The sequence below is a fragment of the Hemiscyllium ocellatum genome, chromosome 14, assembly GCF_020745735.1.
Source record: "Hemiscyllium ocellatum isolate sHemOce1 chromosome 14, sHemOce1.pat.X.cur, whole genome shotgun sequence".
Taxonomy (NCBI): domain Eukaryota; kingdom Metazoa; phylum Chordata; class Chondrichthyes; order Orectolobiformes; family Hemiscylliidae; genus Hemiscyllium; species Hemiscyllium ocellatum.
Window position 1 is genome coordinate 61,792,782 of NC_083414.1, and position 24,036 is coordinate 61,816,817.

Here is a 24,036-nt window from a genome sequence, read left to right on the forward strand (position 1 = left end):
TGATATCTGCTGTCATTAGACGATGAAAATAAGAGGTATTCTTGTCAGTCACGATTTCAACACGCATGTGCACTTAACTTTTGCATTGATAGAAGGACTGAAAACAGAGAGGATACAGATTTAAAGGTAATTGTCAAAAACAGCAAATTATTCAGAAGGAAAATCTATTCCATGGAGCAAGTGATTAGATCTGGAATCTGGCCAGGAGGGTGTTGGAGGCCGGTCTGACAGAGTATCCAGAGTAAATTGGACTACTATCTGAAAAAGGAAGGCGGTGGTAAGCTGCAGGGAATGCAGAGGAAATGTACACAAAATAGAGGTGCCAATTTGGTACTAGTGCTTGCAAGAGCCATTTAATATCCTATTTACTAGCGAAAGGTTGGTGTATTTCTTGGAATGGGACGTCAGGAGCCAAAGCTGGCGAGTACCACATAGTTGCCAGACAATCTACAGCAGTTGACCAAGAACTCTACATTATGAAAACAGAAAAGATCTATTTCCCACCTTCCACATATTCAAGAGGTCTAAGTGTGCTTTAAAACCCAAATATTATGAAATAAAATTACTGTTGTAATGCATAAAACAGCAGCAAATTTGTGCAGTCAAGTCCCAGACCCTCCAAATCCCTACAGTGTAGAAGCAGGCCATTTGGCACATTGAATCCACTACAACCCTCCAAAGAGCATCCCACCCAGATCCAACCCCCTACCATATGCCTGTAACCCTGCATTTCCTTTGGCTAATCCACCTAACAGACACGATGGGCAATTTAGCATACCCAAAATCACCTACACATCTTGGGACTTTAGGAAGAAACTAGAGCATCTGGAGGAAATCCACAGAGATATGGGGTGAACGTGCAAACTCCACACAAGACAGTAGCCAAAGGCTGGACCTGAACCTGGATCCCTGGCATAGCAGTTAGATAGCAGTTCTAACCACTGAGCCACCTCCATTACATATGTACATATGAATGCTCTGTTTTGATTAAATTCTTCCCCAGTTAGTCTTTTAATCAGAAGATATGAGAAAAGGAATTTCCACCTCTGGGGGGAGCTGGTCTGTTAAAGGAACAGTTAGTCTGCATTTGCACTGCATGGAACATGGTGAACAAACCTGTGTATCGGAAGATGAACTGGTTCATGCTTCTTTGTTTTCCAAGGATAGACTGAAACTGGAAGCAATGGTGGTCTGTTCTGTTCTCAAGTGGACCGAGAGACAAGGTCAAGAGGCAAGGCCAGAACAAACCTCTCGGATATTTCATAAAACAGAACCTCATCTGCCCCAAAGTGTCATCCAAAACATGGAGGGATAGTTAAATGGAAATGCATTCTATTGATTGATGCATGACCAACTGGAGAACACCATTGCAACAGAAATGCAAAAAAAGTCCACATCTATCACAAATCCATTGAGCTATTGAAGAATGTCAAGTACATTGCATGGTATTAGAGATCTGCAAGTCTCAGGTGCAATTCCTGTTCCCTACTCTACCAGTGAACCGCACCTAGGTCAGAAGTTGGAAATAAGAAAATTCAGTTGTGAGTGACTCAGATGGCTTTGGCTCATCCTTTGACCCAAGTGTTTGTGCTAATGGTCATGATCTACTTCACTGTGTCCACAACTCTTTCATCATCGTGATCCTTTATTTCCTGCTCCCATTAACACTTTGCTAAAATGTACCAAAACTATTTGCTTCAACCACTCCCTGTGGTCATGAGTTCCACATTCTCCAGTGAAGGAGTTATTCTCAATTCCTCATTTGATTACTTGGTGACTATCTTACACTGATGGCCTTCTTGCCTCAAAAGGAAGCCTCTCCTCTGCTTCCAAATACATAGCATAATACAGAGAGAGAATCCAGTCTCACGAACTTGTCATCCACAGAGAACACTTCTATAAAGGAGGGATCCAAATGCATCTATTTGCATTTCTGATTACAAACAAATTTGACACCATCAGTTAAGTCTTCTCAGACTAGCATGGGGCATATACTTGAATCTTCTAGCCTCCACCACTTCCTCTGGCAGCTCATTCTATACACTTATCACCTTCTACATGAAAAATGTTGCCCTTCAGTCTCTTATATCTGTGCCCTCTCACCCTAAACCTATGCTTTCTAGTTCTGGACTCACCCACACCAGGGATGACACTTGGTCTATTTATCCTATCCATGCCCCTCATGATTTTATAAACCTCTATAAAAGGTCACCCCTCAACCTCACACCAGGAAAAACAGCCCTACCCTACTAGCTCAAGTCCTCCTAACATGGCAACATCCTCGTAAATCTTTTCTGAACCTTTGCAAGTTTCACAACATCTTTCCAATAGGAAGGAGACCAGAATTGCTGCAATATTCCAACTGTGGCCTAACCAATGTCCTATACAGCAGCAACATGACCTCCCCACTCCTGTACTCAATGCTCTGACCAATAAAGGAATGCTTACCAAACGTCTTCCTCATTATCCTATCTAGCTGCAATTCCACTTTCAAGGAGCTATGAACCTACACTCCAACAACTTCTGAATTACGGGGAGTCACCAGCTCAATGTAAACCATTAAACGTAGCCTGCAGGTTAGTTATCAATGTTCAAAACAATGAGACCCCCAGGTTGTTGTAAAAAGCCATCTGATTCACTTTTGAGAAGGAAACTGGTCATCCTCACAAACTGGCTGATATGCAACTCCAAAGTCACAATTCTATGTCTCACTCTTAACTGTCCTTTGTACTGGCCTGGGCAGTCATTCAATAGTCACAACCTAAAACATTAATCTGATTCTCACTCTCTGAATGCTGAAAGACTGGAGGGCTGCGAGGGTTTTGTTTTTTTTTGAAAAAAAGAAACATGTCCCTGGGTAAACCTCTGGAATACATTCATCATCAATTCTCAAAAGATAACTAGTGATGAGAAATATGCACTGATGTGGCTGACATTGCTCATAAACTGAGAATAGGTTTTACAAAAGGTTCAAATTCCACTATGGAGACCTCACGTGACCTGACAGAGTTGACATCTTTGGAATGACATGTCAAATTGATGACCTCCCTCCTCAGTGAGCATAATAGTTTTCCCTGGCATCCTGGACAGTATTTGTCCTGAAACCAACATTGCTGCGTCAGTTTAGCCCTCATTGCTGTTTGTGGGATGTTGCGGTGTACAAAATGGCTGCCACATTCACAACATTACAGCAGTTGCCAATCATTTAAAAGTGGCTCTCAAGCACTTTGGGGAACCTGGAGGTCATACAAGGTATTATATAAATACAAATCAATCTTTCCTTCTATTCATGCCCAAATTTCCAACCAAGTTCCAGTAAAAAAATTTGATCACCAGATCTGCTTTGGAAAAAAATCCTTAACAGAAGTGGCCCATTTTGTCACAAACTCTAGAAAATTTTATGCCAAGCTCAAAAGACAACTTGATCCAAATATGTAAAACTGCTACAATTTTAATTTTTACTTTTGAATACATGTCCATAATGTTCCAAGTATCAAGCTGTAGTTTCACGATTCAATTTCTATAAATTTACATCTGAACGTGCCCAGACGCAATCATTTGGTTGCAAATTAATCATACCTCGGAACAAGCGAGTCCCCTCTTTGCAGAGTAGTTGTATCGAGCTCAAAGATGGAAGAGATATGATTCCCTTCAGGCACAGACACCAGTGTGTACATCACCTTCTCTTGGAGAATGCGCATTCTGTTTCTCATGGCCTCCTGATCAGAGTCAATCTAATGGAGACAAAAGGAGGAAGATTTAAACGTTTTCAGATAGGGCTTTAGAAGAGAGCCAAGTGCTAGTTGGAACTTAGAGGAGTGGATGAGAATAATTGATGTCTTCTTGGCCATCATCTCCAACACAATCAAAGTTTCTTACGCAACTTAATCAAAGTTAGCACCAAGTTCACACCAAAGCAGGGAACCCTTGATGAGCCTAGTGTTCCTGGCACTCGAGTCTCCATCTCACAAATGCCCCATTTTCATCTGCAGTCTCATACTTTCTATGTATCAAATTCACAAACGAGCAGTGACACAAACAACATTAATTTCAAGATGAATTTCCTGTGTACGCATCATAGAACAAGTGGTCAACTTCACACTTTAAAAGGTTTTAGGATTAGCAAAAGATGGCGAAGGTTCCAAGGATTACTATTCCTGTTATAAGCACATGAGCAAGGGAAGACATGTAGTTCCAAAATAAGTCAAAGCACGAAACTTCTCAACATGAGTAGACCACGGTGCCTGGAGCATTGACCAAACAAGCTAACAAGAGAGGGGAACCAATGGTAGATGGGAGGAAGTGGGGAAATTGCGGCACTACCCTTTTCCATACTCTTTTGAGAGATGTAGGCAGCGCTGGCAAGGCCTGCATATTTGTTGTCCATCCCAAGTGATCACGCAACTGAATGTTTTGCTCGACCATTTCAGAGGGCAATTGAGAGTCAACCCCATCATGGCGTTTGCAGTCACATGGAAAACGCAGTAACCAATTTGCATTCAATTTCAATTTGCACACATCAAGGTCCCACATACAATGAGGGCTAAGGATGGCAGATTTGCTTTCCTAAGGAGCGTTAGTGGAGTCAATGGTTTTTTTTACAATGAACGATTGATAGCATTACTGGAGACATTTTGAATTCAATTGATTAAAAAATTTGGCATTTAAATACCAGCAGCTCCTGTGACTGGACTTGTACATAGAAAATGAGCAACTTTAAATGTGAAATCTAAATGTTTTGTACATAAGCTCCAAGCTTGTGAAAGGAATAGATTACTTTTAATTTGCAGTAAAACTTATGGAACGAGACGAGATAAAAAAAATTGTGACAATTGCTGTAAATATGATATTGAAGTCCTTTCTTTTTCTTTTAAATTAAAAACCAAACGTTTGTTTTTTCAAGCTAAACACAAGAAAATGAAAATTAATACAAGTGGTTTGAGCTTTAACCAAGCAATAGGATAAACCAGCATCAAGATTTAAAACAAAGACCTTGACCAAATTGGTGACTGACTGGATGAGGTTATTCAGCTCAAGCTTGCCTGCCATGCAATATCATGGCTGACCATCTTCAATGCCATTGTTTCACGTTATCTCCATGTATGTGAAGCAATGGTGTAGTGGTATTGTCAACAATTGAAAGACTTGGGTGTTCAGGGGCCCTGGTTTGAATCCTACAACAACAGATCATAAAATCTGAATTCAATGGACAATTCCTGTCACCAAAAACAAATGTTGGGCCCAATGGAGGCCACATAGCTTATGCTATTGTCATAAACACCATCTGGTCATGAATAGCATTCAGGGAAGAAAAACTGCTGTACCTTTTGTCGATTTGGCCTACATATGATTCTAAAACGACAGCAATGTCATTGGACCAAACAATTCGTTTACTTATAATCAAGCTTTGAGAGAATTATGGACCACCTGGCATCAACCTAGACACCAGAAATGACAATGGCAAACTCAAACTTGTCAACTTTATAACGTCCTCCTTAACACCACCTGGGAGTCAAGAAACAGCCTGACAGTGATTTTTTCAGAGAATCCTTATGCCCCAGACACTACCATTGCCATTGTCCCTGTGGCATGCCCTGTCCCATTAGCACAGCAGAACAACCAGAGATGGCAGCACAATGGAACAGACTCAGGGGAGGGCTGCGATAGCACTCTCCTCCTAATACTATCCAGCCAAGCTCTACTTCTCAACCTCAGTGTTACCCTCACACCAAACTGTTTCAAACTAGGAACACAAGCCATAGTATGGCAGTAAATTTACAATACACCAAGCAAACATTTGAACACTGATGCTAAATAGTCAAGCCTGGATTTTTTTTTAATCTAATAACTTTGAACAAAGTGTAAAGTGTAACAGTTAACCGTGCAGCCGCCTGGAAGATCTGCCTGACACAAACCAGAACTATTAAGATCAATAATACTGCTTTCAATTGTGCCAAATGATAATTTACTTCAGCTGTACAAGTTCTCCATGTAATCCAGGACTTGTACTTGTGTACCCTTTATAACAGCAGTCACATGATGGGCTGGTGATAACTAGTTCAAGGTCCAGCAAAAAGATTAATTAGATATGCATCTGGCATGATACCAAACAGTATGTGTTTTTATTTGGACATTTTATCCCATTAGATAACCCCAGGCTTGCTTTAAAACAGTCAACACAAAGGTAATAGTTTATTCAAAAGCAAAATAAATCAAATGTCAAGAATCAGGAAATGTTGGAAAGGAATTGGAGCTGTAACAGGCTTTGAGTGAATATAGATACTGACAAGGGGATGAAGAAGAGGGAAAGTCTGTAACAGGCTGAAGGCAGGAGTGTCAAAGTGGCAAAAGGATAAAGTGGTACAAGGCAAATGACCATGTGACAAGAGAAAAGGTGGTACAGCTGGAAGATGTGGAATTGGAAACAGCAAAGTGATTACTAAGCGCTACTGTTCAAATAAAATGGGAGCATTAGTACAAACTGAAAGTTTTGAACTCATTGTTGAGTCTATTATGGTTATGAAGTGTATAATGGAGGTATAGGTGTTTGAGATTCAGTTGTAACACTGTAAGAGGCTGAGGGCTAAGAGACTGTAATGGTAGGGACACAGAAATAACAAAGGCAACCAGAAGCATGCTTTCCTTTATTGGTCAGAGAGTTCGGAGAACACGTTGTAGCTCTACAGAGCATTGGTTAGGTCACTATTGGAATATTGTGTGCAATTTTAGTCTCCCTCCTACAGGAAGAATGTTGTGAAACTTGAAAAATTCAGAAAAGACTTACAAGCGTGTTGGCAGCAGGGTTTGAGCTTTAAAGAGAGACTGAATACGCTGGGGCTGTTTCCCTGCAGCATTGGAGGCTGAGGGGTAACCTTAGAGGTTCATAAAATCATGAGGGGCATGGATAGTGTCTTTTCCTTGGGTTCGGGCAGTCCAGAACTAGAGGGTATAGGTTTAGGTTGAAGGGGAAAAAGACTTAAAAGGCGCTTAAAAAGGGGGCAACTTTTTCACAGAGGGTGGTGCGTGTATAGAAGAGGCTGGTACAATGTTTAAAAGTCATCTGGATGGGTACATGGATAGGAAAGGTTGAGGGGTATGGACGAAGTGCTGGAAATGGGACTAGATGAATTTAGAATATCTGTTTGGCATGGGTGAGTTGGACGAAAAAGGGTTACTTCCATGCTGTACATCTCAACGACTCATGTGGACCACTGGAGATGTTCCACTAAAAGAAAGTCCCTTGCTAAGACTTGAATCTTCCTAGTTTCAAAGAGACTGCATCATGGGCAGATAGTACCATGTAAAAAGTGGGGGAAAAATCCCCGTTTCACCTGGAAGGAGCAGCATTTGCAGTCCTGGACAATGGGAAGGAAAGGGCATGACTGAAGGGGTAGGTGTGGTATCAGTTGTGCCAGCTTGGGCGGGTGTCACATGAAGGAGGAGGGGAATTGTGCGTGACAGAGGTAGCTAGCATATCATAGAGGGAGTGGTCCTTTAAGAATGGACTGGAAGAGGGGAGCAGAAGGGGTGTTTGATGATGGCATTGTGCTGGTGTCGGCAGAAAGCGAGAATGATCAGTTAAACATGGAGCCTGGTTAATCAATGCTTGTTATGACAAAAAGTTTAAGCAGAAGAATATATTTTGAGGATTTTTAATAATGTTTTAAACTTCACAAATAAGGCAGCAACAAAAATAAAATAAAACTCAATGTTCAGCATGGTAAACAGTGCAAGGTCACTGTTACACACAAATGCCCTGCTTAATTATACATAAGTGAAACTTGCCAGGTCAGATCTAATGACATATCTGAACAAGATCTTGGGACACTTGACCAATATTCACAAGCCAGTTAGCATCTGGACAATCATCCCTAGAGTGCTACAGGAGATGAAAGAGGAAATAAAATCAGCACAATGCTAAAGGAGATGCTCATAAATGCCATCAAATGCTTGGAAGCAGAATCGACTTTTAAAGGAGGCTACAAATAAAAAGTTCAGGTGACAGGAAGAGATGGAGAGGTCGAAGGAGGGTATTCAAGGGCCTGTGCTTGGCAAGGAGGCACATTCACCAATGATCAGGCAAAGGGAGACAATGAACAGGAGGTTGACATTGTGAGAGTGTGTTCAGAAAAGGAGCAGGGTTATGGGTTTGAAGCGGTTATAGAGACTGGAAGAGGGAAATACACAACACATTTTAAATTTGAAGCATAGTGGAATTGTGAGCTAATATACAGATGTTAAACCAGGGCCACAATGACTTAGACTTTTTTCTCATCCAATGTGAGCATATGGTGGGTTGAGTGAAATTTGAATGCTGTATATGAGTTACATTTAAAATGGGGATTTCTCGTTCACTTTTGCCTAGAAACTCCGTGGGTAATCCTGATGTTCGTATCACGTACAACATGATAGTGGGTAATCCTGATGTTTGTATCATGTACAGCATGATACAAACATCAGGATTATCTAGAGTTTCTAGGCAAAAGTGAACGAGAAATCCCAATTTTAAATATAATTCATATACAGCATTCAAATTTCACTCAACCCACCATATGCTCACATTGGATGAGAAAAAAGTCTAAGTCTCTAAAATAACTGCAAGAACACTCTTCTTGATTTTGAATGCCCTTCCCTTTGGCAAACATCCAAATGTCTGGTGGCGGTAGCAATGAATCTTCAACCCATACTTTGTTTATTATTCCAAACGGCATTGTTCCTTTAAAATCCCAGGAATTTGTTATATTTCTAAATCTTCCTAGAATCCCACCTCCCATGGTCACAACCTCACAAAGGCTAAAATACACAATTTTATCATGCATTAAAAAAAGAGAGACCGACCGAGACCATTCCACAAATATATGGAACAATCAGATAAGGCTGCAATCCAGTTCATGCAACCGGTGAATAGCGTATTAAAATGATAAAAAATTTAAGAAATTCAAGCTGACAACACATATTCTATGGACTGTCAAATGTAGAATTCAGTAGACTCTTCATTCTTATTCCATAAATTAAGGAAACATTGCAAAATCAATGTGCTGCCCTTATATGTAACTGAAACATCTATATTTGTGCCACTTTCCCCCCCATTACAGCTGACTTAGTTAATAAATCAAAAATAATGAATTCTGATTTTTGTATTGCCATCACAATTCAGTGCCAACTGCCCTGACAATTTTTAATAAACCAGTTTACTATCTTGCCCAGTAGTTTTACGCATCCCAGGCAACTAATAGACAGAATTGTCATAAGTCTGCTAAAACATGTGGACTTGTAAAGTACAGATTTCAGCCAGCCAGTACAGATTACATTGCTATTGAAAAAGACATTTGGTAGGGAAACGCAAGCAAGAGGAAAGGGGAGGAGAATGACAGTGCAGTACAAATACTCCCCCTGCTGCTGCAATTTTATATTTCACTAGAAGGGAAATACAGCTTTGTTCATGCCATACAGGGTAGAAACGCTTACATCTCTCCCTGGGTCTAGATGCTCGGGAGTTTGGAAAGGAAGAAAACTTAATGGGACATGATTGCTACTACGTGAGCCCCACTACCAAAAGCACATGTACACGTAGGGATGCTCACTAATGACAGGACTTTGGTAAACCACAATGCTTCCCTCAGTTTAACATTTTCTGAAATTGGAAAATGAAAATCTTCAAATCTACACCGAAACACATACAAATGCCCACCTCTAAGCTTAGTGCCATGAACCCATTTCCACTCAAGTACCACAAATAAGCCATGGTTGGCAAACCATATCAGAAACAGGCTCCTTCTGGTCATTAGACTTGATTGACAATACACTGGTGCTGTCACAAGACAGTGACAGAGTCTTTGTCAGCTCCTCACCAAGCTTTGCTTGCAACACAAAATAAGGAAAATGGTCAGATGGAGGCTTTAGTAGGGATAGGTGAGGGGGTGGGAAGAGTTAACATAGATATGAACTCTGAATTGTTCCACTTCATCTTCCTATCCTCTACTAAATGAGCAGGCCATAATTTCTCTGATCGTTAAATCATACAATGCAGAATGAAGCCACTTGGGACACTGGGTCTTTGACAGAGCTTTCTAATTACCTCTGCTCAACTAATTTCTCTCCCAGGTTTTTTTTTGAGAGAGTCATAGTCATCCAGCACAGAAACATACCCTTCAGTCTAATGCATCCATGCCGACCAAACGTCCCAATCTGACCTAATCCCATTTGCCAGCATTTGGCCCCTATCCCTCCAAACCCTTCCTATTCATTTACCCATGCAATTCTTTTTAAATATTGTAATTGTACACACCTCCACCACCTCTGACAGTTCATTTCCATTCATCTATCACCCTCTATGTGAAAAAGTTACCCCGCAGATCCCTTTCAAATATTTCTCCTCTCATATTCAACCTATGGCCTCTAATTTTGGGTTCCCCCACCCCCAACCTAGGGAAAAATAACCTTGGCTATTTCACCCTATTGGTGCCCCTCATGGATTTTATAATCCTCTATAAAGGTCACACCTCAGCCTCCAATGCTCCAGGAAATATAGGTCCAGCCTGCTATTCAGCCTCTCCCCATAGTTCAAACCCTCCAACCCCAGCAACATCTTTGCAAATCTTTCTTGAACCCTTCAAGTTAAACAACATTCCTACCAAAGCAGGCAGGCCAGAACTGAATGCAGTATTAAATTAGCCAGTTCCATTTTGACTGCCAGTACTGAATCTGCTTCATCAACTTTTCAGGCAATGTATGTTGAATCCCAGATAATTACATCTTATGTTTGAGCTACAGTGTCACTTATGGCCCAGAAAGAAGCCACGTGGATTAAGTTCTTTGCCGCCTCCCTGCAGAGGATTCCATTCAGTTCCATTTCCCTACTCAGACCCCAGCCTTCCCAAAAATTGAGCATCCATCCACCTCTTCAGAAGTCAAACACTCCTGTGAGCAGCAAGTTCCTAGTCATCATTTCTCATTCTGTAAGACAGACTCTCTCCCCTTTATCCTGCACCTCATGCCCCAAATCTGTGTCAGGATTACATGGAATGCCATCAGCTAATAGAATGAGTTCCCTGAATTATTACATTCAGAATGAGGCCATTCAGCCTAATGTGTCAGCACCAGCTGTCCAAAGGTACATTTCACTTAGTGCTACGCTCTCACCTCTCCCCAAAACCCTGAACATTCTTCCTTTTTAGACAACAGTCCAATTATTTTAGTCCAACAGTCCAGAATCTGCCTCCACCTCACCCTCACTCACTGCATTCTAACCTTTAACAGATGAAAGAGACTTCCCTCATGTCACTTTTGCCTCTTACACCAAATCTAAATCTGTATATTCTCATTTATGATCCCTTTGAGTGGGAACAGTTATCCCATATCTCGAATCTATCCCGAGAACTCGTGATGTTGAGTCTCTCAAATCTGCTATCAGCTTTCTATTCTCCAAGGAGAAAAACAATCTGAACTTGGGCAATCTATCTTCACAATTGAGGTTCCTCATCCCTGGAAAGGTGCCTGTGAAAAAGCAGATAATGCTTTCACATTCTTCCTAAGGGAGTCACCCAGAACTACATGCAATATTCTAGCTGAGGCCAAATCAATGTCTTATGAGTTCAACATAATCTCTATATTGTGGCACTCTAAGCCCCTATTAATAAATTCTAGGATACTAAATGCTTTTATAAACCAGTTTCCCATCCAGTCCTTCCAATTACAATAACAAATGAACCTCTACCTCAGGTCCCTGTCTCTCACACCCTTGACAGTTATATCCTTTATTTTGCAACCTTTCTCTATATTCCCTCTAGAGGGAAACCATCTGAAAAATTAACTTTCAAACTTTCTTGATTTCTCTTATTTATAAATGAAGTCAATGCTGCAATTTTGAGATGCAATGAACAGTTAGTATTCTGCCTGCTGCTCATCATTGAAATTCATGAAAAACATCATAATTGGCTCAAACATTAATACTCCATATCTTGGCATGGCTAAGTAAACGTGTGGGGGGGAAATAAAGTGCACATGATCAGGTAAGGCCTAAAACGTTAGATATTTGCACAAACATCACTCAACTGAACTATTGCAATAGAAATCCCCAAACTTCAACAACTTCAGTGTTCTGAATATCACCTACCGAAGAGCGGGAGTCTTGACAATCTTCTTGGTAATCCGGGTTTGCCTGGAAACACAAAAGGTCGTGTTAGGTATTGGAGAAATGCAGGTGACTTAATTCACAGTATAAAAATTTAAGCAAAAAACAGAACACTCACATCGCCAACCTCAGCAGCCAAATAGTTTCCAGTGGCTAAGTGTTTGAACCTGAAGAGGCTGTTCCAATGTCCAGCTCCTCCACGACATGGGTCATGCTGAACTACCTGCAATGGAGGACACATAGAACTTTATTCTCTTCCGTTGCTTTTATATTGATTCATTAAGGCCCTTACAAAGTAAACAGAGACCATGTTCCCAACTCCATTTGCTTGCAATTTGGTTTGCAGTCTCCAGGTTTCTGATTGACATTATAACCATCGCTACACTTCAGCAGTGCTTGCTTTCGTTGATGAATATTTTGGGATGACTTGAGGTTACAAGCAGAGTTTTGTTATCACAAATTCTTTCCAAAAAGTTTTAAGTAATTTAAGTGGGCGGCACAGTGGTTAGCATTGCTGCCTCACAGCACCAGAGACCTGGGTTCAATTCCCACCTCAGGCAACTGACTGCATGGAGTTTGCACATTCTCCCTGTGTCTGCGTGGGCTTCCTTCCACAGTCCAAAAATGTGCAGGTGAGGTGAATTGGCCATGCTAAATTGCCCGTAGTATGAGTTGAAGGAGTAAATGTAGGGGAATGGGTCTCAGTGGGTTGCACTTTGGCGGGTCGGTGTGGACTTGTTGGGCCAAAGGGCCTGTTTCCACACTAAGTAATCTAATCTAATTCCAGAAGTTCAAGAACCCAATATCACGTCAATGTTGCAACTCAGCAATGGATTTGGACAGAGTTGGAACCTGACAGTGAGGATTCAGACAGCCTGTGTTTATTCTCCTTTATCAGCTCAAAATTTTTATAAAGTAAAACATTCAACAGTCCCTCTAATAGGTGGGTACACAGTAGAGAGATTAATAGATCAAGATCATTTGGAGCAAGTGAGTTTAATTTTTGGTGAATTTTACTTTTAATATCATTTGTTGGTGCTGAATCATCAGAAGTGACAATATATAATCCAGTACTCTGAGCATTAAATGTGACAAGAGGTTACATTTGTCAGTTTATCATAGCCCTGTCGCAAATGACAAAAAAAAAAAGTGCTCCCCATTCCTACAATGCATCACTTCAAGCCTCTCACTGACCACAAACAACTTTGGGGCAGCCTAAGGATAAAATTGATGCCATATTGCATTTTTCTCCCTATAGTTGGTTTAAAATCAAATGGAAAACCACTTAGACAGTTTGAAAAGGGAACAGCAAATGCAAACCAGATAATTGGATCCTTCAGGCACCTTTTGCAGGTCACCAATTTGACTAATCAGGATAAGGGAGCTGGATTTTGCAGTGTAAACCCATTTGGCTGATTCACAGTTGGCCAAATCTAATTCAAACAAGCACCAGAAGGCAAGATGTTACAATTCAATACAGACCCAAATACCTGCCTTTTTAAAGGGAGAGTTTGAGTTCTCAGACAAAATAGCTTACCTCAACCTCCCATAATGCTTTGGAGCTTGTTGCTGATGTTGCAGATTGTCGGCCAGTGGTCCGGAGGAATACATACTGTTTCTTGCGATACTCATCGCAGGTCAGAAATTTCTCCTGCTCAGCATGAAATAACCTCACAACATCACCCTTGAGGAGACAAAAGTATTGCCATTTATACCTTGCTGGATAGTTCCATTAACTTTCACAGAGAAGACTGGGATGAGTTATCTTTAAGCTAAGGTTGAAAGTTCTTAGGGACAAAACCGACAGCCTTGCCTTTGAGTACATGACATGTCATAATACTGAAAGTGCATGGAACCCTGTATTAGAGAATAAGCCATGGCTCAGTGAGTAGCATTCTGGTCCATGACTCAGAGGTCATGGATTCAAGTCATAATTCATAAAACTTGACAGCATTCGGACAGATGCGTCAGTCAAATACTGTAGGAATGCTGTACTTAATGAAAAGCCATCTCAAGGAATGATGTGTCAAACGAAGGCCCTGAGTGTGCTCTCTGGTAGGTATAACAATCCCATAGCACTAATATCACAATAAAAGCAGGGATGTCCTGCGATTGTCCCTCCAACATCATAATAGAATAGATTATTCATTAGGCCATTGGGGCCTTGCTCTTTGCAAATTGTCTACTGTTTCCTTATGTTATGGTATTGGTAATAGCACACAAGTATTTCATTGGGTATAAAAAAAAACTTTCAAATGACCTGAAGTTGTGAAAGATCCAGTTTAACTGGTTATCGTAGGCAATATAATTTAATATTAGAAACGCAGGAGAAAATAATCCAATTTCTCCCTTTCCTTAAGATACTACTATCCTGCTGAAGAACAGTCAGACCTAGCTGTAATTGCATTGTGTAAAAAAACAAATTAGCCAATTCATGTCATCAGTAGTAACACTTAAAATAAAGCCATTTGAGCAACATTCTAAACAGCTGCTTGTTTAGTTGTTCAGGTACAGGATTCCCTTCAGCGAAGGAGGGATGGTGGGGAGAGAAAAAAAAATCAATCCAGATAATCTCTACTTGAAAATGGATTACAGCAACGCTTTAGATCAATTTCAAGCACTGTACATTTAAAACATTGAAAATTGGTTCTCACCCCTTTCAAAATATCTTCCTTATTATCACTCCATTTCATGAAAAGAACAATTTTCCAACTAGTGTTGCAATTTACAGAGTTGACCTAGAATGAGAAAAAACACAGAATGACATATGTTTTGTCTAGCCATTATTAAAATAGAGTACATTTGATAAGGAACTTCAAAATGCCACAGGAAAAACACCACTATTGTAAGACTACACTCTACTGGCCAACATACGAGTCTTTGCTTGCCCTGTATCACTTTGTCCATCAACAAGTACTCTAAAGTTGGCAAAATTAATATGCAACAAGTCTTCTGGGAACACAGGGTATGGAGTCAAAAGTGTGGCACTGGAAAAGCACAGGTCAGCCAACATCAGAGGAGCAGGAGAATTGGTATTTCAGGCATAAGCAGTTTATCAAGAATGTGTGCATGTAGGGGGCTGGGAGATAAATAGGAAGGAGGTGGTGAGGCAGCAGGGAAAGTGATAGGCAAATGCAGTTTGGGGGGGTTTGAGGGTGATTGGTCAGAGGGGAACACAGAGTGGATAGGTAGGAGGGAAAATGGACAGAAGGGACAGTTCAAGAAAGTGGTGTCAAGTTGGAGGATTGGGTCTGGGATAAGGAGACGGGAGGGGAGATAAGGAAACTGGTGAAATCAACATTGATGCCACATGGTTGGAAGATCCAAGGAAGAAGTCCTCCAGCCGTAAAGTGGCTCGGCTTTGATGGTGGAGGTGGCCGAGGACTTGCAGGCCCTTGGCAGAATTGGAGGAGGAGTTGAAGTGGTCAGCCACAGGGCAGTGGTGTGCATGTTCCAGAGATGTTCCCAGGAATGTTCCAAGAGTTGACATCCTGCCTCCCCAGTGTAGAGGGGACCACATTAGAGAGCAACAGCATAGTAGATGAGGTATTTGGATGTGCAGGAAAATCTCTGCCAGATGCAGAAGGATCCTTTTGGGTCTTGGATGGAGGTGGGGGGGTGGCATGGTATATCGTTGTTTCCCCAGTAACCCTGAGGTGTCCTTAGATTCTCCTCCAGCAACTTTGGCCAGGGTCTGGTCAAGAATAGGGTAACTGAATGGCAGGAGGCTTGATGGACTGAATGGCCTACTCCTGTTCCTAACTCATGATTGTATGATGCAAATCTCATTAATGGTGTGGGCTATTAAAGACATGTGATTCTTGGATATGTAGGGTATTCTCCTGGACCCCTGACAAAACTGTCGAAAGCATAGAAACAGCACAAAAACTTTGCCAGCAAACTGGAGAATGCACCAAGTAAATAATGACTGGCATTTAGCTGCCAAACTTGTAGCAAGGCTGACTGATTCTTCAAGGCATTGCCCTGACGACGACAAGTGAGTCATAAACCTCTTCCAATGCAAACAAATTTGGTTCCGTAGCATCAATTGCAGATGATCAACTAAGTAGTAGAACCAAAATGAAAGCAAAACAGCGTACTGTTAATCTCTGCGTGCTACTTGTTGATGGCATGTCAATAATGTTGTTAAGATATGGATAGGAAAGACATCATTAAGCACTTGGAGCACTTAGACTGCTGGGACACCAGGTGATATTTAGGGAACAGAGATATGTGATGTTAAAGCTGTAAATAAACTTGTCAACAAGAATTAGTGCTTAGTTTCAACTGGCTTAGCGTTGGAAGAACACCACTCACCTCAAATAATGATACTCTACCCTAAGCCACATGCACTGATTGGAAAGATGCAGCACATTTTCTGAACACAGGTGCAGCGGAGATCAGCTCACGATAGAATCTACTGTGAGCTACATACATTTTAGGTCCAAGTGCCCCGAAGTATATCATTAATATCTGCTCAACTCACTTCAAAAATACTCAAAAACTTAAAAAAGGTTGATGATTCAGGGTCCACACAGGACTTGAGCATATCACATTGACTGACATTCCAGTGTAGCACTGATGGCATGATGTATCGGAATCCTTTCTTTGAATCTCCATTGATTTGAGCAGGGATTAAACATACTTGACAATATATAGAAGAAAAGGGAATTCTTCTGTTGTACAAGAATACATTTTTTGCTCAAAACAGCACCATTAAGAATAGCAAGCACTTGTTTCTCCTCTGGCTGCTTGTTTTACCTTGCAAGGCAAAGTTTTTAACCGCATACCAATGCAACAGTCATCCCATTTGAAGGTAATATATTTTAAGTGAAGTATTTGGCAATGTTACTGTGACAAACTGGGGCAGAAGTTGAAAGTTCTCTGCTTACCTCTTTACAACCAGGATTGTCAACAAGTTCACAATTGCTGGCATGTAGTGGCTGTCCAGCATTGACTGGGTTCAATACTACTTTGTCTCCGATCACAACCTTACAGGGAGAAAAACGGCCAAATTAGGCTGAGTAAGCTTATGACATTACTCCAGAACACACAACTTATTATGAAATAGAAAGCTTAAATCAAGGTCTTCAGACAAATGGCTAGATCATATGTCAGAAGAGAACTGATTTATATCTTACTGAGTAAGAAGTCTGGCTTTTATTTCAGCTGCCAAGTTTCTTCTCTTCCCTGTCTGTAGATGATAACTCCTTGTTTGAATACAATTCAAGATTGAACTGTGCTCTGTCACGTTAAAGTCAAGTGGTTATTGTCACAAGGTATTTGCATATTATTTGGCTATTGGACTCTGGGGATGCGGAAACTAAGCACAACCTTTTTTGCTGCTAAAGGCGCATACTCTTGCAAGATGTGTGACTAGCAAGAATTGGATTTTATAAGCACCAAGGTTGATTGCAGCGCATTTATCGCTGCCCAGACAGAAATCAGAAAGGGTATCAAGCTCAGAAATTTCCTGAGTCATCCAAGAAGGGAGGGGAAGCAAACAGAAGTTGACAGCCAGATTTAAATGCAGTTTCTTGATGCCATATCAATAACAGCACAAAAGGAGGCCTTTTGATAACTTGCGAAATGGCTTGTGGAAAGTGTCGTCTTGTTAAATCCTACAGCCCTGCTTTTTGGCTGCAGCCTTGAATTTCTCATCTTCAGCTGACTCCCTTTTAAAATCATTTATGGAATTAGCTTCTGCCATTTCAGATAAAGCATTTCACATCTTGACAACTCCTGGGAGAACAAAATTTCTCATCTCCCTCCAGACCATTTCTAATTACTTCAAATCCATGACCTTTAGTTACTTAAAACACTCCATTGCATTAGTCAGGCATAACTCACTTGTATCCATGCTGGCTCTCCCCAATTAACTCATGCCTTTTCAAGTGGAGGTCTGTTTTGTCCCTAAAAATATTTTACACTAACTGCTCCAAGACCATCATTAAGCTGATTGTAGATTTGAGGATTAAACCTTCCCTTCTATTATTGAGAAAAAAAAAGGAGTAACATTTTAAAAATGATTCCGACAAAAGGGAGAGAGATACGATTTCGAAATTTCGTGTGGACACGGACAGTTATGAAAGTTGGTAAGTAGAAGGAAGCTACAAAAAGACAATAGGTTAAGTGAACAGGCAAAGATGCGGCAAAAGGAATTGCAAGTGGGAGCCTAAATTGGTATATTGTCTCAATGATGAGACATTGCAGTTATGGAGACACAAGGATTTGGACATCATATTATCATGCAAGGTTAAAATGTTGGCACAGCATAATATAATTTTTTTTGCTGGGGAGTGGAATTAAAAAAAAAGGGAGGCTATACTTCAGTTATCCATATGAGACACTGCACGTGGAATACCACACACAGGTCATCTCATTTAAGGATGTATATAAGTGCATTGAAGTCAGTTCAGAGAAGGTTTTCTTGACTAATACCTGCAACATGAGGATTGTCTTGAGGAAAGATGGGACAGTCTAGGCTTTTATCTGCTACAGTTTAGAAGAGCAACAGGTGACTTGAATGAAACTTTCAAGATCTTGAGGGGTTTTGACATTTAGATGTGGTTTCTTATTATTGGAGAACCTAGAACTGGGGGGGTCATAGTTTTTTCCCCCAATTACGATCGCCCATTGAAAACAAAGATGGGGCAAATTTTATTCTCAGCAGTCCAAGAATCTGGAACAGTTCCTGATATAGTTGGTGCAAGTAGATTCATGGAGTATTTTGAGACAGGTATACGGATTCTTGTGAAGGACAGACATAAATGAATATTAGGGCAAGCCTTGATCTAATTAAATGGCAGAATAGATTTGAGGGGCTGAAATGTCTCCTACTTCTAATTTGTACTTTTGTGCAAATATTCATATAGATAACTGCATTCCTCTCAATCTGGCCTCGAGTGCTTACAATTTTAATCATTCCAGTATTGTGGTTATGACCGCAGTTTCGTCAGCCTGACTTTGGAATTCACACCCGAGAAGTCTCTCAACTACTTTTTCCCTTGGATTTAATATCTCATGTGGCTCAGTGTGATAGCTCAGTTTGTAATGCACCTGTGAAGGGCTTTAGGATGTTTTATTATCTTAAAGTCACACTACGCAATTCACAAATGTCAGTTTTGTTGTTTAAATCATTTTATTCCTTAGTTTAGCCCAATGCCATTCGCCATTTCACCCCCAAGTAACACAAATCTCCCTTCACTTACACTGTCACCTATGGACCGCAGTTTGTAGAATGGCTGGATGTAAAACCAGGAGCCTTCATTGCCAGCAGCATCCAGTGTAACCCTCATAGCATTCTTCTCTAATAGGGCTGGTAGTCTCTTGTTTACAGTCAGGTACTTATTGCTTTTCAGATGCAACAGCTACAAAAGTCACAAGATCATGTTACTGAACTGGGATAATATGCCCACAGACATTTTACAAATACTGTTATATAAATGCACAACTTCTTAAGGGAACGCAGCCCCAAATTATCCTGCACTTTCAAAGGGGACACCTTCTCAAACTCATTCAAACCAACTGCACATCCTTGCAGTAATTACATTCAATGTTTCACTGTCAGTCACTGGAGCTGAATTAGAATAGCAATCATTGAAGTATTAAACTCTAGCTTAAAGCACTGTTAGAAGCAAACACAATTGTGAAATCACTGTTTGCAAATGCCCCGGGGATGGGAGGTGGTACCCAGTCAAGTCAGCAGCACAGGTGCTTGACCTGTAGAGACCTGGTCTAGGCGATTGATACTGGGACCATTGGAACTTACAGGACTGAAGTGGACAAACTTTATAAAACAAGGGTAAGGATATCAAGAATATGCATCAAAAAGGTGGGTGGGATAACTAAAGTTCAGGCACAGATTAATCATCATCTGACAGAATAGCAGAGCAGGTTTGAGGGCCTATTCATGCTTCAATATAGATGGTTGGAGATAAACCTACAACAAACAATTGCAATCTTTTACACATGGCACAAGCCCATGTGTCTTGTTTCATCAACTGTGGCAATCCATAAAAATAAAAGACAAACAAAACCACTTCTCTCTGGCATATCTGAAAAGGTAGGGAGCACACTGACCAAAACAACAGTAACAGAAGTTCTTCTTGAATGGATGGAATCCATGTCTTCAAGGGATCAGTTCATTCAGGATACTTTGATATTATTGATAATTGGTGTGAAGAAATCAAGCATCAAGGGAGAGGGCTGTTGGGGCACAGTGGCAGTCGTACCGCCACCTCTAAGTCAGGCGGCCTGGGTTCAAGTTTCTTCTGCTCCAGAGATGTAGCATAACCTATGAGCATGTTGATTACAAATATCTGAAGTATTGTGTGTGCACGGTGGTAGTATCACTACCTCTGAAATAGGTCTCTGTTCAAGATCGACCTGCTCCAGAACTATCTAATAACATCTCTGAACTGACCGCTGCAGAAAACACCTATAAAATACTGCAGCAAGTAAGAAGCCAAACGTGATGCTATTTTATCTGATTTAACATTACACATTTTAAGCTTCGAGTTAGCCAGTTCTATTTGATACATATAAAGTCAGGAGAATGCATCTTAATTGCCACCTACCACACCTCAGCGGTGTGCGCAATTTCCATGATATTTGGCAATTTTAATGGCCCATTCTTTACTTTTAAAGTATTTTCTACTTGAATTGAATGGATCTTCTGAACCCCCTCTACTTCCCTTTGATTTTTTTTCACTGTCTTGGTCCATGTGACAACAAAAAAAGGTGTTGGTTTGCATGCTGTACAGGCAGATCATACTGTACCAAGTGCATCAGAGTAGCAGAACACGGAGGGCAGAATGAGGTGCTCCATAGTGAAGATACGGACAGAGTGATAACAGGGTAGAAGCTGTGCTTGAATCTGTTTTTGTGTGTATTTAAACTTTTATACTTTCTGCCTGATGGAAGAGGGTGGGGGAAGAGCGTAACCAGAATGGGACGGGGTCTTAGATCATGTTGGTTGCTTTCGAGGCAGTGGGAAGTATAGATGCAGTCAATGGATAGAAGATTAGTTTGCGTGATGAACTGCTGTGTTCGCAACTCTCTGTAGTTTCTTACAGTTTTGTGAAAGGCAGTTGCTACACCATGCATCCAGATAGGATGCTTTCTATAGTACATCTGTAAAAATTGTTAAGTGTCTTTGTGGACATGTCAAATTTCCAGCACTCTCTCTTTTGGTAACGTATATAAAAGTTTGTTAAAAAAAATTACAAGCATTTTAATAGCAGCACTGAGAAAGCAATGGGCTTTAGGAATGAAATATTGGCTGTGACATGGTTGGCCTGCATCACACTTGCCTGAATAACATTGCCGTATTGAATAATGGTTCCGAGCAGCTTCCGGTTTTCAGATTCATTCTGTTTCTTTTCCAGGTCTGAAGCGTGCTGTGGAGACAGTTTGCAGATGTTAACACGCTGCTAACGTACAACTTAGCACCAGAAGACACTGCATTTCTACTGAGTGGACAATGATTATGCCTGACACACTAGGTAATGAAACAAGCAGCATCGGACTAGATTCTTCAGTCCATCTCACCCAAACCACACTATTCCCTCAACGATCTTTTATCTGCCTCCTCAGCCAATATTTATTTTTTAATAAAACAGATGTAGATTTTGATCTACTGCATGTTGGGTGGGCTAGGAGATTAAACTAAAATGAAATGCAAAGCAAAAACCACGAAACTTGATGATGCAATCAATAGTAAGGTCACAGATTTTTAATAAGTGTTTGTGTCAGGTTGAAGCAAAGAGGGTGCATTTGTTCACATCAAGGCTTGTAAGTCAGCAGTAACGGAGTGAACTGTCACACTAACCCTGAAAAGGCTGAAGGTTTGTTTAAAACAGGCAGCAAATCAAATGTGATAATGTGGATTATTTATCAGTTGAGTTTGAGATGGTCACAGAATCGTGCTGTATAACATCATATGGATGACACGCAAGTGGTGAACAGTGAGCACAAGCTCAAGTTTAACGTTAACGTTCATTAAAGGCAAGAGGTAAGCAACTGTCCAAGGAGTCAGAAGCAACGCTTAATGAGCTTAGTGATAAAACTCGTGGAAAACTCGATACATTTGCAATATTTTGCCACTTGTCAAGCTGATCATTTGCTGGAGACTGGATTGTGGCAAGACTTTGAATGTACTATACAGCTTCTATGTATGGAAAGAATATAAAACAGCTTGCTTCACTATAGCTTTCTTGGAGAGGTTAATTAATCAATGACAAGAAGTTGGGATGGAGCAGGTTGATCAGTTCCGGTCTGGTTTGCAGACAATTTCATGTGAAAGAGTTTACTTGGATTGTAAGTGTGGTATGCGTATTATTTTTGCGAGTTATCTTTGTAGTGTGCTTTGAGTATGTCTATCCAGAGCAAACCTGACAGACCAAGGAATGTGGGAACAAAAAGGAGACACAGATTAGCTGTTTATCAGTGCACTGACATTTTTAAAAGGAGCTCGCTGTGCACAAATTGGCTGCTGCATTTCAGGTATTCCAACAAACAGTCAGCCTTTCAAAAAAGGTGCTTCAGGGATGCCCTGGCACCATGAAAGGAGCTTTGCAAATGCAAGTTTGCTTTCAGTCCAGTTTAAATTTAATTTCAGTTCCAAGTTTTGTTAAAAAAAAAAGATTGCAGCACACTACATTTTCTCGGATTGTTCAAAATCAAATTTAGGTAGGAAAATTTGGAAACTCAGTTTCAACAAAAAACATCAACTGATTTTGTCCGATCAAGTGTTCAAACACCGTGCTCATTATAGAGACAAGATACTCCCAACCCAACAATTAACTTCAGAAACCATTTCCCACACTATTAAAAATGACTCAGCTGTTTAAAAAAAGAAAGCAGAGAGAAACTTAGTCAACAGGATGCTAACAAGCTATACCTCGACACTGAACGGGCTTGGCCTCCAAGTCAAAAGGCTTGCACTTACACAGTGACTATCACAACTGCCAGATACCTGAAAGCACTTCAAAAGTATCAGTTGAATTGTTAAAGATGCAAAAGGAACCACTTGGTCCATATGCCTGTAACAATCTTTTTTTACTAAGTGCCAGTATTCTGCATTTTCCCCATATCCCTGCTCACTATTTATATCCAAATAATCTTTGGATCGGTCTCCCCCACATTTCCAGGTTGTGCATTTGATACCTCAAATGTCCACTGTGAAAAGTCTTTTCTCATTTCACCCTTGCTTCATTTGTTCATCACTTTAAATTAAGCCCTTGTTTCCTTCAAGAGCAAGAACATTTCACCATCTATTGTCAGGCTTGCTCATGATTTTGACAATCTCCATCAAATGTCTTTTCACCTTTCCCAACTTCAATCTATTCCCATGGTGGAAGTCTATAATTCCCAGAACCATTCTTGTAAACTGCTTTGGCTTTCGATCCAATGCATTCCCATCTTTCTTATAATGTCGAACAATTGTACACAATACTGGGCTGATGTCTAACATAAATTCACCATCACCTCCTTGCTCTTGCACTCATGTTCCTATTAATAATATTAAGACGACTGTGCACTAACTGCTCTTTCCACTGGTCCCCTCACCTTCCATGAATGTACACACTTCTATTCCTGCATCCCCTTTAGAATTTGTAACCCTTATTTTCTGTTGTTCTCAACTAATCACCTTGGGTTTCTCTGCATGGAATCTAATCTGCCACCTAACCGCCCACTCTACCAACATGCCAAAGTCACTTGTACTTTATAGTTAACTAAGCACTTCTGAACTAGAATCTGTTGTAATGTAGGAAGCATTTTCTACATGTCAATTTTCTCACAAAACTCCCAAAAGCAGAAATGTAGTGTTGTCCAGATGATTTGATTTTGTGACGTGATGGATGAATATTGTCAGGGACACCAGGGAGAATTAGTCAGCT

General features: G+C 40.6%; 1 protein-coding gene across 1 annotated transcript in view; it reads right to left on the reverse strand.

Annotated features, from left to right (window-relative positions):
* Positions 1-24,036, reverse strand: part of itpr1b (inositol 1,4,5-trisphosphate receptor, type 1b) — a 505,447-nt gene that overhangs the window by 324,722 nt on the left and 156,689 nt on the right. The window contains exons 5-12 of the mRNA XM_060835732.1: positions 21,448-21,534; positions 19,345-19,503; positions 17,026-17,124; positions 14,788-14,871; positions 13,671-13,817; positions 12,252-12,356; positions 12,116-12,160; positions 3,580-3,734 (exon numbers count right to left, since the gene is read on the reverse strand). Of these exons, the coding sequence (XP_060691715.1) occupies positions 3,580-3,734; positions 12,116-12,160; positions 12,252-12,356; positions 13,671-13,817; positions 14,788-14,871; positions 17,026-17,124; positions 19,345-19,503; positions 21,448-21,534 (881 nt within the window). The remainder of the gene's footprint in view (positions 1-3,579; positions 3,735-12,115; positions 12,161-12,251; positions 12,357-13,670; positions 13,818-14,787; positions 14,872-17,025; positions 17,125-19,344; positions 19,504-21,447; positions 21,535-24,036) is intronic.